The 12,500-nt window shown below is 40.6% G+C and overlaps 1 protein-coding gene across 2 annotated transcripts in view; it reads left to right on the top strand.

The window, feature by feature from the left end:
* The window catches only part of LOC135217940 (uncharacterized), a 48,162-nt gene that overhangs the window by 7,492 nt on the left and 28,170 nt on the right, over positions 1-12,500 (top strand). For both annotated transcript variants that reach the window (XM_064254043.1, XM_064254041.1), the window contains exons 2-4: positions 812-976; positions 2,053-2,221; positions 3,210-3,384. In XM_064254043.1, the coding sequence (XP_064110113.1) occupies positions 819-976; positions 2,053-2,221; positions 3,210-3,384 (502 nt within the window). In that variant the 5' untranslated portion in view covers positions 812-818. The remainder of the gene's footprint in view (positions 1-811; positions 977-2,052; positions 2,222-3,209; positions 3,385-12,500) is intronic.

Here is a 12,500-nt window from a genome sequence, read left to right as displayed (position 1 = left end):
TGTTGCCAAATAACACTAGAACCACAAAATAAGCTATTGTTAAATATACTTTAGTTGGAGTATATGACGAATGTAAAATGCCTGAATGGAGTTATGGAGTCAGAGGCGGTTTTTTTTTGTGGATTAAGGTGAATAGGAAAATGGAATAAAGCAAGCAAATGGTGGAATGAGGGTATGAGATATTCAATGATAGTAGAAAGGAGATTGAACGATGTGCAATTGCAAGAAGTGATATACTTTCCTGTTTAAGCACCGCCGGAAAAATGTTAAATTTAAATAACTGTCTGAATAATTATGAAACAATCCTTAATATTCATAATACTTTCGAAGGTGAATCAGCTATTTAAATCTTATATAGAAGATTATTTTCAATCCTTTCCTCCACATATAACTAGTTCCTTTAGATATTTAATTTGTTTTCATGTCTCCCAGAATTTTACGAGAATATTCCTTAGGCTCACAAATATTTTCGAAGCTGAATCCAAACTAAAATCTTATATCATAAATATTCCTATTCTCACAAATATTTTCGAAGCTGAATCCAAACCTAAGTCTTATCTTAAACATTTTCCTTATACTCACAAATATTTTCGAGGCTGAACCCAAAATTAAATCTTATATCATAAATATTCCATATACTCTCAAATATTTTCGAAGCTGAATCGAAACTTGAATCTTTATATAGAAAATATTCCTTATGCTTACAAATATTTTCGAGGCTGAATCCAATCTTAAATCTTATATCATAAAATCATTCTCAATCATTTATTCTGCAGACATTTAGTTCCTTTTGATATATATTTTTTTCCAGGAACGACATGGACTCAGCTTCCTCGGGGCCTTCGAAGGAAGACGCCGAGAGCCTTCGCCTTCAGGAGGACAAATCTCGAGCCACTAACTGGAAACGTTGGGGTCCTTATCTGAGCGAGAGACAATGGGGAACTGTCAGGGAAGATTATTCTCACGATGGTGATTGGTAAGAGTTGCCGAAGGTCTCTTCTTCAGTTCTAATCTCTCCTTCGAGGCGTGAACGATGGTGACTGGTAAGAGTTGCCGAAGCTCTCTTTTCAGTTCTGATCTCTCCCTCGAGGTGTGAATGAAGCCTCTCCTTCAGGACAGAGTTATTGAAGAGGATAATCATTTTATTATCTTACATTATTTTACCAGTTTATCAATTAGGTTTTGTCATATTTCTCAGGCATAATGATACTCCGTGAAGAGAGTATCATGTCATTTTTAACAATCATGTATCTTTTATTTCTGGTTTATTATGAGTAATAAAACTATTACTAGTTTCATCCTAATCCCATTACTATCACAATTTCTTTCATTGTGTTTTTCACAGTCATGTTTGTATTTTTTTCAGTTATCAATTGATTTACTCCCAATAAATGTGACCACTATTATTAGATTCGTCACAGTCTTCCTACTATAACAATTACATTTATTAGATTTTATCAGATTTTATCAATACGATTCAACCATGCTAGTTATGACATCCAGTATCTGTATCGTCATCATTATCTTAACTATAATAGTTTACATTATTGTTTTAAGAAGTATGGGCAAAAGCCTGCATCTCCCTTTTCTCTTCTTTAAACCTCTATCTTATCAACACAGTTTTAAAAATGCATACTTTATATTTATTTATTCCATGAATTTCGAGAAGGTAACCCTTTATCAAGCAGAACTATCTATCAATAATTTCAAAAATCCGTTTTTTATCTTGGTTCAGTCACTGAATTTTTAGAAGGTAACAGATATTCAAACTTTATTTTGATTCAGTCCCTTGATTTCTAAAGGGAAATCTTTTTCCAGGCTAAACTTTCTATCAGTAGTGACAAAAACTCGTACTTTATTTTCATTCAGTTCCTGAATTTGTAGAAGGTAACTCTTTATTTATTATTATTTTTTTTTGTGGGGGGGGGGGGGGGTTGGCGGAATGGGGGTCAACTATAAATAGTTCATACTATACCCTTGCTCAGTCCCTGAATTTCCAGAAGGTGTTCCTTTTTCTGGTTAAACTATCTTTCAATATTAAATTTTTGGCAGCTGGTCCTACCTGCCACATGATCACGCTCGCTCAAGGGCCTATCGCTGGGGGGAAGACGGACTCGCTGGAATCTGTGACAGACAAGCTCGTCTCTGCCTCAGCCTGGCTCTCTGGAATACTAAGGATGCCATCCTCAAGGAAAGACTCTTTGGACTAACTGGGCCACAGGTAAATGAGAAATAGACAAAGGTTGGTATTATTATTATTATTATTTTTTTTTTTTTTGTCAATCACAGTCCTCCAATTCGACTGGGTGATATTTATAGTGTGGGGTTCCGGGTTGCATCCTTCCTCCTTGGGAGTCCATCTCTTTTCTTACAACGTGCGCAGTTTCTAGGATCACTCTTTTCTGCATGAGTTCTTGGAGCTACTTCAGCCTCTAGTTTTTCCAAATTCCTTTTCAGTGGTATTGGGATCGTGCCTAGTGTTCCTATGATTATGGGTACAATTTCCACTGGCATATCCCATATCCTTCTTATTTCTATTTCCAGGACTTGTTACTTATCCATTATTATTATTATTATTATTATTATTATTATTATTATTATTATTATTATTATTATTATTATTATTATTATTATTATTATTATTATTATTATTATTATTATTATTATTATGTGAATTTCTTCACCATTTCAGTGACCCGTGCGATTATGAGATTTTTAAAATACTGATTACGGTGTAGTTATCTTTTCTTATGTCAAATTCAAGAGGTTGTATATATAAAAAAAATAATAGCAAAGTAACGAAGAATACACGTTTCTCAAGTTGAGGAATATTTTTTGGTACGATTACTTGTGACAGCTATACTTCTATAGTAGATTTACATCAACCGTGCATTTGACGCTCCTGATTGGCTGTTAATAAGCCAATCACAGGGCTGGAAACTCTGTCTCTCTCGAGAGTTCACATGGGTAGGATCAATGTTCCACCTTTCCTAAGGGATACTTTGAAAAGACGTATCCCTCAGGAGAGAGGTGGAAGATGCATCTTGCCTATGTGAACTCTCGAGACAGACTGAGAGTTTCCAGCCGAATCAGGAGCGACGTAAGGGACTGGCCTAGACATCAAATGTACGGTTGATGTGAATCTACTAGAGTGAAGTCCATTGCCAATTAGAAAGAAGGGTACCTAAACACCCATTATGCGACACCAGGGCAATCACGGAGAGGACGTGAAGGAACTCTACTACTACCTCGACTCGACTCCTACGCACTCCTACATGCGTTACCTCTACAAGTATCCTCAGCAAGCGTATCCTTACGCAGAGCTCGAGCGCGTCAACCGAGAGAGAAATGTTACCGATCCCGAGTATGAGGTTGAAGACACAGGTAGGTGGATTAACATTCTTAATCTTCATGTTCTTTGATTATGTATGTATACTACAATCATCAAGGCACGATATTCCCCTTCAGCGTTTATTCCGAGGTTGTGTGAATCTGATGTTAAACGATATATGATGTTGCTTAGTATTGGCTAATTAGAAACATGTTAATGTGCATGTGATGAAATTTATATAAATTTATATATGTATAAACGTGTAATATAATATAATGAATATATATATATATATATATGTATATATAATATATATATCTATATATATATATATATGTATGGTATGTATGTATGATGTATGATGTAGTCTGTATGTGTATGTATGTATGTATGTATGTATGTAGTAGTATGTCTGTATGTACATATATATATTAAAAATCAATACATTATATATATATATATATATATATATATATATATATATATATATATATATATATATATATATTTACGTATTAAGCCCGGCCTTGAGAGAGGCTATATACGTAAACGGAAATAATTGAGGGATTTCAAGAGGAAATTGCTTTAACTTACCGTAAACTGATAGTTATTGATAATTTCTTAGAGGGAAAGGTCGCCTGAAAACTCAGCTCGTTACTTTACAGCTATTTATTTACAAAAGGCCCTTACTGGCCTGGAGAAAGAGACTTATATATCTCTCACAAATGGATAATAGCTGGCTCCAAATGGATTAATTCAAGCTGGTTTCATAAACTGGGGTAATGCACACTTGCGGGCAGAGAGACTGGGCACGTGACTCATGGAATCTGGAAAAGAATCCCAGATTAAACAAGATAAAAGAAAAAATGACTTCTTGCTTTGATTAAGGCTGATTAATTCTCTAACACTGGGGGAAGGAAACTCGAATGTTTCACTGAGGTATGCACTGAAGGCTTGGTCTTTAACAAGTCACAAAGGGAAGCACGTGGCCCGATGAGGACAAAGGGCTTTGGATGTAGAAGGGGTAAAAATGAGACTTGAAAATGAAATTAGCAAGAGTCGTATGGTAGTAAAAGGTGCTGGGTTGACGTTTACACTTTTAGACGTACCTGGATGCAATATTCAGTGTATCGTTGTGGAAGAATGCAGCCTGACTTTGTTCAGGTCTGGGGTTCGTGCCCGCCAGTACGCCAAGCCGATAGGCTTAAGTCTGGGAGGCTGGCCGGCTGGACATCTGTCCTGGGTCACGTCTCGCAGTCGACTGAGAGAGATACTGGTTCTCACTTAATGACTTGGGGCTTCCATACATCGCCTCGGGCACTGCCTGAAAAGTGATAAACACAACGCCAGCAAATTGGGAAGGAAAATAGGTCTTATTGTAGAAGTCCCTAAAATCCATCTCGAAGCCTAGCTACTCTTGTGACTTGCCTCTCTTACCCTAAGCTTCCGTCAGACCGGAAATACCTCCCTACGGCATGCTCTCTCTCCCAACATCAGTTGCTTTAGGAGAGGGCATGGCTGCTTCTTTTATAACTAATATCACTAAAACTCTGCTAGGAAGGCGAGGCGTTCTATAAACGTAGCAACTCCCCCTGTTAAGAAGGCATTCACTCCCTTTCGGGCGTGAAGGTCTTGGCTTAAATAAGTTGATCGCCTCGACTACCCAGTTCTCCTACTCTAACCTGAAGTTTTTAGAGCAGCGATACGGCTGACTACAATGGCCTACCCAACTTATAGGCAAAGATGCTAAGTGTACTAACTTAATGTAGTGATGTAATCTAGCCTAAGTAATAACTACGGGTTGTCTGTGACGACAGTCTACTCTACCCCTAGATAAGGTTACTTGAAAATTCTACTTGCTACTAACCTAATGCCCTGGTACTAAATCATTAGCCTAACCTACTCAATACAGTTAAAGGGAGATGCAATCATTCCAGAGTGTGGTACGCACAGCAGTAATGTGTCGCCGGAATTGTTAAAATACATGAGGTGAGGTAATGAAGCGTGAGGATGATGAGTGGTTAGTGCATTATCAGGATGGAAATGTAATGAGGTAATTATATTTAAGTGAGGGTTAGTATCACCATTTCTAGGGGTTAGAGGGTTAGTTCTACTGGCAGAGATCAGGCTGGCTACCTTCTCTGGGTAGGTGCCAGGATCACTCTGCAATTGAATGCGACACTGTACCTCGGGCACAGGTGTCAAGGAGAGCATATGGCTCTTTGGTTAGTGTGTTAATGATTTGTTACGTCCCTTCTTCTTCTTCTTCTTATTCCTCCAGGACCTGGCTATACCAGTCCTAGGAGTAGACGGAGGCACCGACTCTGGGGAAAGGCCAGAAACGCCGGCAGGAGCAGAGGCAGTGGTAGCCTGAGGGATTGCAGGAGAACACCCTACTTCGGTATCTGCTGGAACCTACTGCAGGGGAGGCCCTCACTTCGGCTGCTGCGACAACCGTCGTAAGGGGAAAACTCCAGGCTGACTCCTGGTCGGGCAGTTCCTGGTTTTCCAGATAAGGTGAGAATGTTAGGTCTGCCGGAGGTTCATCCTCGGGCGACAGTGGTGAGGGTGAAGAAGACTCATGGACTTTGGATTGGCCATGGGCTGCGGTAAGCTCCATGCCTGTTGGAGGATCTCCTGTTGGAGGATCCTTGGTTAGGTTAGGCGCCGGCACTAGCTTGGGGCCAGGCACAGAAGTCAAGTTTCTGTGGTGGCTCTACGTCCAGGCTTGGACGGAGCTTGCACTGCCCAGTGCTGCCAAGTGGCACTGGCAGAGAGTTGAGGTCGAATGGACCTGTGGCGGGTACCGGAGGTGCAATACCTCTCAGCGTGCCCTTGGAAATGGGAGACAGAGGCTCCTGTCTCTTGTTGAAGGCTAAGCCTTGTGGAAAATGGACATTGTCCGCTGCTGGTAGTCGGCTAGGGCACCTAGGCCAATTTAGTTCCTTAGATGTGCCCTATTACGTTGCAGGTTTTGCAACGGAACTGTGAATGATCAATCTCCCTCCTTGGTAACGAGGGAGACTGTTGGTGGACGTACTTCCTGGAGGAAGTAGAATTTTGATGACTCCTTGCTTTGGAGTGATTCGACGTGGGGTTAGGACCCCTAGGCTTTTTGAAATGTGAGGGAGACTTCATGTCTTGCCCTAGGAGGAGGTCATAACCTCCTGGAATATAGCTTGCAACTGCAAGGGTACAAACCTTGGAGAAGTGAGGTCTGGTGACCCTCAATTGGACGGTCGGAAGGATCAATTTAATATTGACTGATGCCTTCAATCGTGATTAGTTGACGTCGGTCAATATTAGCCCCTCGGGGGACTCGGTCTTCCCGTATCAGGGAGATTTGAGCGCCAGAGTCGTCGTAGGCTCTGACGTGGCTTGGCGGATAGTGACCTTGGAGGGGTGCGACTGTTATAGGGCTCTTAGCTGAGGGTCCTAGTGAGGAAGGATTTGTAACTGCCATTGCGATGGCAGGAATATTAAAATTTGCGCACCCTCCATAGTTGGCAGACATGTGACCCTTGCGGCCATAGTCTCGGCAGAACTTGTTCCAGAACCTCTTCCGTGGCACTGGACGGTAAGGCCGAGATGGCCCCACAGGTTGCGAATCTGTGGAGTCACCAAGGCTGGCAGTGCGCTCTGGCACAGGTGAAGAGTCCTCTGTCGAATCACCCTCGGATACAAGTCCGGGGTTAACTGGTGGGCTTACCTCTTCCAAAGTGGAGGAGGTAGGCGGTAAAATGGTAAGAGGCTGAGAGGATGCGGCAGGAACTTTGGGCTCTGACACTGGGTCAGGGCCAGGTTCACAAATAGAAAGGATGTCGGGGACATCGGAGGCACTAGCCTCTGAACCTAAAATTGAGGTTTGATTATGAGGCATGCTGCAGGGATCCGGTGCATCTGGTAGTGGAAGCTGCGTCCAGGGGAGATACGGCTTAAGTAGATCTCGGCCCAATATCCCCTGATAAACATCATGAAATGGGTCAACTACGCCCAGGCGGCACAATGTGGTTTCCCTGGTCTCCTGGTCCAGAAAGGGCATTTCAACATTCAGAAGGACCGAAGGAACAGAATAGAGGTTACCGTCAATCCATTCAAACTGAATTTCTTCGTCCGTCTGGATTTTGGCACCCCTAGGCAATGCCTTTCTTGAAATAAGGGAAACCTGGGCATCGGTGTCGGCCATGACTTGTACCCACTGATAGGCCATAGGAGACTGTTCATCAGGCAGGGCTACATGGTAGCCTTGGAGAAGTTCACCCTGGAAGCTCTCATCCCAAGGTAGAGATCGACTTGGGCACTGGTCGGAATCCACAGCATGCCCACGCACACAACAAGTGGTGCAAAACCTCCAGCTCATGGTCTGGGGCTTGGAAACTTGCCGAGAGATTGCGTCATCTCTGAGAGCTAACTCATGCTTTCTCTCTTCTTCACGTGCCTTCCTTTCTGCTTCTCTTTCTTTCTTTTCTTGCAGGCGCGCGGCATCCTGCTGCGCCTTTATCCACTGGTCAAGTGCTGGTCCAGTGTAACCGGCCTCCTTGCCTAGAGTTATGAGGGCTCCGAGCTTCTCTAGCTTTATGGCAAAGAAGTCGCGGGAAGCAGGGGAAGACATTTCCCTTAGGCTGCAGTAGAGGCTCTGATGAAAATGAAAATAATGGCCCGGAAGGGTACTGAATGGAATGGGAGTGCCTACTGTGGAAAGTGGCACTCACTTGGAAATGGGTTCTGCGATGTGGTAGAGAAAAAGTCTGAAAAGACTGGGTGTTCGGTGGCACTGTGTGAATGGCACCTTCTGATGAGGTGAAATAATGAATTGGGCGTTCCGTAAGGATGGACACGCAAGGTTGACAGCACTATGGGCTGGTATTGCGGCATTTTGGGGAGGCGTTCCCTTGTTGAGTGTTCCAAAGGATCACTGACCCTTGTACACGGACACACTAATGAATTGGGCGTTCCGTAAGGACGGACACGCAGGTTTAATGGCTACCTGTACGGCCTGTACAGGTGCAATGGCACTTACGAGGAGGCGTTCCCTGGAGCACTGGTATCGTGCTGGTGTGTCCCGGACACTACATGCAGTATACTTAAGTATACTGAAGAGAAATGGTACTGCTCGTGGCAGAGGGTAATAGTGGAGGAGAGAAAGTAAAAGGTGGGAGTACTTCAGCAGCCAGTCGATGGACAGTGTCAAGAATTAGTGGCACTGTAAAATGGTAAGACCTGACGTGCACTGGTGGTGACCAGTCCTATACTGGTAACGACTTCCCTGTCTGGAAGTAATGAATTTGCGTGGCACACTGTGCGAATTGTGCTTGCGGTATACGCAAGTCTTTTGGAATACAGAAATGAAAAGACCACTCGGGCAACGACAGGCAATGGTAAATTGTAAATGCTCAGTCCTTCGCTGAAGTACTCGATAAATGAAATAAATAAATGCTTGCAAACTGCAATGGACACAGGCGCGTACGTATCACGCTCAGTGTAAATGAAAGACACAAGAGACTAAAATAATGTTAATTCTGCATGCTATAATTAATGGTAAGATGTAGTACTCTTGGCTTTGTGTATACTGGGTTCTCTCTCTCTCTCTCTCTCTCTCTCTCTCTCTCTCTCTTGGAGAGGGTGAAAAATGATATATGAATGAACTCCCTTATATTGAATTGAACTACTAATGTTAGTTTAATATGACGCAACTTGCGTTAAATTATCTACTTACGTTAACGTTTACTGAAAAGAATTGCTTTTAAAAAAAACGTTTTATGAAAGAAAAATGATAACGCGCTCGCGGTGAACGATGTTTACGTTAATGTTAGCGGCTTGCGCTTATGAAATGATTTGCGTTTTAATATGAAATTTACAAAGACGCGTTTTTGTAACGTTAACAATTCCTGTAAGTGACTCTACTTTTAAGATTTACGTTAACTTTACGTAAGGACAAGTGAAATGACGGTAAGGATTTTAAGATGAAAATGTTAGCAATCAATTGTAAAAAGAAAAGGTTACGTTTATTGCGAAGTGAAATGAAACTTTCGCTTAGCGAGCGAGTGAGCGATGCGAGGTGAAACACGTGAGCGGGAAGAGCGGGTTAGCAGCACGGTGTGCTAGCAGTGATGGCAAATCAGCTGATTCTCTGTAAATGTGAAAGCAATTTACAACACAAAATTCTAATTTCTTATTCAAGGCGAATTACGTTAATTTCTCTGGCAGAACGATAGATACTAGTACCGAGATTGATATTATTTACGTTAAAACTTCGAGACTTACGTTACTTTGCTTAAATTGTTTAGGTAATGCTTAAAGAGATAACAAACATGGCTGCCGCTGTGAATGAGACGAAGGCTGGCTGGCAGGCCTGAGAGTGCGCGTGCGCGAAGCTGAATTAAGCTGAGAGGTAAGCGGTTACCAACACTTGGAATGAAAACTAAGTTAGAATGAATTCCCCTAACTTATCACAGACAAAAAGAATTTGTTACAGTTCTTTGCGTAACTATTAGTAAAAACACTCCTAACTAGCTAGGCTTTCTAATACAGCAATAAACCCTGGCAAAGCACTTCCTAGTTTGATCTGGTCCTTTCTGGCATCTATCTAATACACGTGCTCTGTCTCGTCCGACGAGAACAATGCGATTTACAAAATAACAGAATTCGCTCGGCGCTCTGGCCGTTACAATATAATAATATTTCTCACTTCACATTTGTTTAAAACACTTCTAAATAAAAGTACTTAACGTACCTTACGCTAACATAGGTTATAAATAATCATATTAAAAGAATGGTATACCTTACCGTGAGTCAGTGTCTGTCTTCTTTCCCTGCAAGTGTGCTTGATTAGCTTTTTGTAAAATAATTTACAGTTTAAAACCGTTTTTACAAACGGATAACGCCCGATTTACAAGCTTTTTTTAAGCAAACTAGGTTCAAATCCTCGGCGAGGGCGCCACTTTTACGTATTAAGCCCGGCCTTGAGAGAGGCTATATACGTAAACGGAAATAATTGAGGATTTAAAGAGAAATTGCTTTAAGTTACCGTAAACTGATAGTTATTGATAATTTCTTAGAGGGAAAGGTCGCCAGAAAACTCAGCTCGTTACTTTACAGCTATTTATTTACAAAAGGCCCTTACTGGCCTGGAGAAAGGGACTTATATATCTCTCACAAATGGATAATAGCTGGCTCCAAATGGATTAATTCAAGCTGGTTTCATAAACTGGGGTAATGCACACTTGCGGGCAGAGAGACTGGACACGTGACTCATGGAATCTGGAAAAGAATCCCAGATTAAACAAGATAAAAGAAAAAATGACTTCTTGCTTTGATTAAGGCTGATTAATTCTCTAACACTGGGGGAAGGAAACTCGAATGTTTCACTGAGGTATGCACTGAAGGCTTGGTCTTTAACAAGTCACAAAGGGAAGCACGTGGGCCCGATGAGGACAAAGGGCTTTGGATGTAGAAGGGTAAAAAAAATGAGACTTGAAAATGAAATTAGCAAGAGTCGTATGGTAGTAAAAGGTGCTGGGTTGAAGTTTACACTTTTAGACGTACCTGGATGCAATATTCAGTGTATCGTTGTGGAAGAATGCGGCCTGACTTTGTTCAGGTCTGGGGTTCGTGCCCGCCAGTACGCCGAGCCGATAGGCTTAAGTCTGGGAGGCTGGCCGGCTGGACATCTGTCCTGGGTCACGTCTCTCAGTCGACTGAGAGAGATACTGGTTCTCACTTAATGACTTGGGGCTTCCATACATCGCCTCGGGCACTGCCTGAAAAGTGATAAACACAACGCCAGCAAATTGGGAAGGAAAATAGGTCTTATTGTAGAAGTCCATAAAATCCATCTCGAAGCCTAGCTACTCTTGTGACTTGCCTCTCTTACCCTGAGCTTCCGTCAGACCGGAAATACCTCCCTACGACATGCTCTCTCTCCCAACATCAGTTGCTTTAGGAGAAGGCATGGCTGCTTCTTTTATAACTAATATCACTAAAACTCTGCTGGGAAGGTGAGGCGTTCTATAAACGTAGCAATATATATATATATATATATATATATATGCTTAAAAAATCACAGTTGATGCACGTGACTTCATAAATAAGCGAATCAACAGGAAAATGATAGTCAGAAATCCAAGCGCTTTCGTCTTTACTAAAGACGAAAGTGCTTGGATTTCTAGCTATCATTTTCCTGTGCTTATATATATATATATATATATATATATATATATATATATATATATATATATATATATATATATACATATACATATACATATACATATACATATACATATACATATACATATATCATATACATATACTATACATATACATATATATATATATATATATATATATATATATATATATATCTATATATATATATATATATATATATATATATATTAGTATATATATATATATATATATATATATATATATATATATATATATATATATATGTGTGTGTGTGTGTGTGTGTGTGTGTGTGTATACATATACACATTTATACATACACATACACATATATACGAACATTGAAATCTGGCTTGTGTTTGTCTCATTTTACTCTGAAAAACAGATTTTAAAAATATTTATTTTCGGTTCTTAAACGACACTTCAATCTTGACTAAAAAAAGTCGACGAACAGTGGCGTTCAATTTAATTAATAATAAAAGAAAGACCCCTCAATTAGTCTGAAATTAAACGTTCTGTAGTTTAGACAACACGAAAGATAAATCGGTTTAAAAACAGCTCGACCTATTTAATGATTTCAAAATGTATAACTACTCCCTGTATCCTAATGGATGCGAGAGAAGGATTACTGAAATTCCAAGTAACTAAAACTAGACAAAGGATTATAGCCAAGACCAATCAAAGGTACGTGGGCGGGGATGGACAGTGTACTATAATGTTATAGTTATCGTATAGAGACTATAGACAGATGGTTCTGGGACTGAAATCACAAGGACACACTGAAGATGAGAGCAGGAGTTATCATAACTAAGTTCAGTATTTTGTAAGATATTCATCTGTGAAAACAGCGCATACAATATAAAAAGAATAGAAACAGGAATTTAACCATGTTAGAAGAATAATCATTTTAGTAATGTTTAAATCAAATAAAGATTTATTCATCAACAATACGCTATTCATTCCGTCAGACTGAAACCTATAG

The sequence above is a fragment of the Macrobrachium nipponense genome, chromosome 9, assembly GCF_015104395.2.
Source record: "Macrobrachium nipponense isolate FS-2020 chromosome 9, ASM1510439v2, whole genome shotgun sequence".
Taxonomy (NCBI): Eukaryota; Metazoa; Arthropoda; class Malacostraca; order Decapoda; family Palaemonidae; genus Macrobrachium; species Macrobrachium nipponense.
This window is presented reverse-complemented; position numbering and strand designations above follow the sequence as displayed.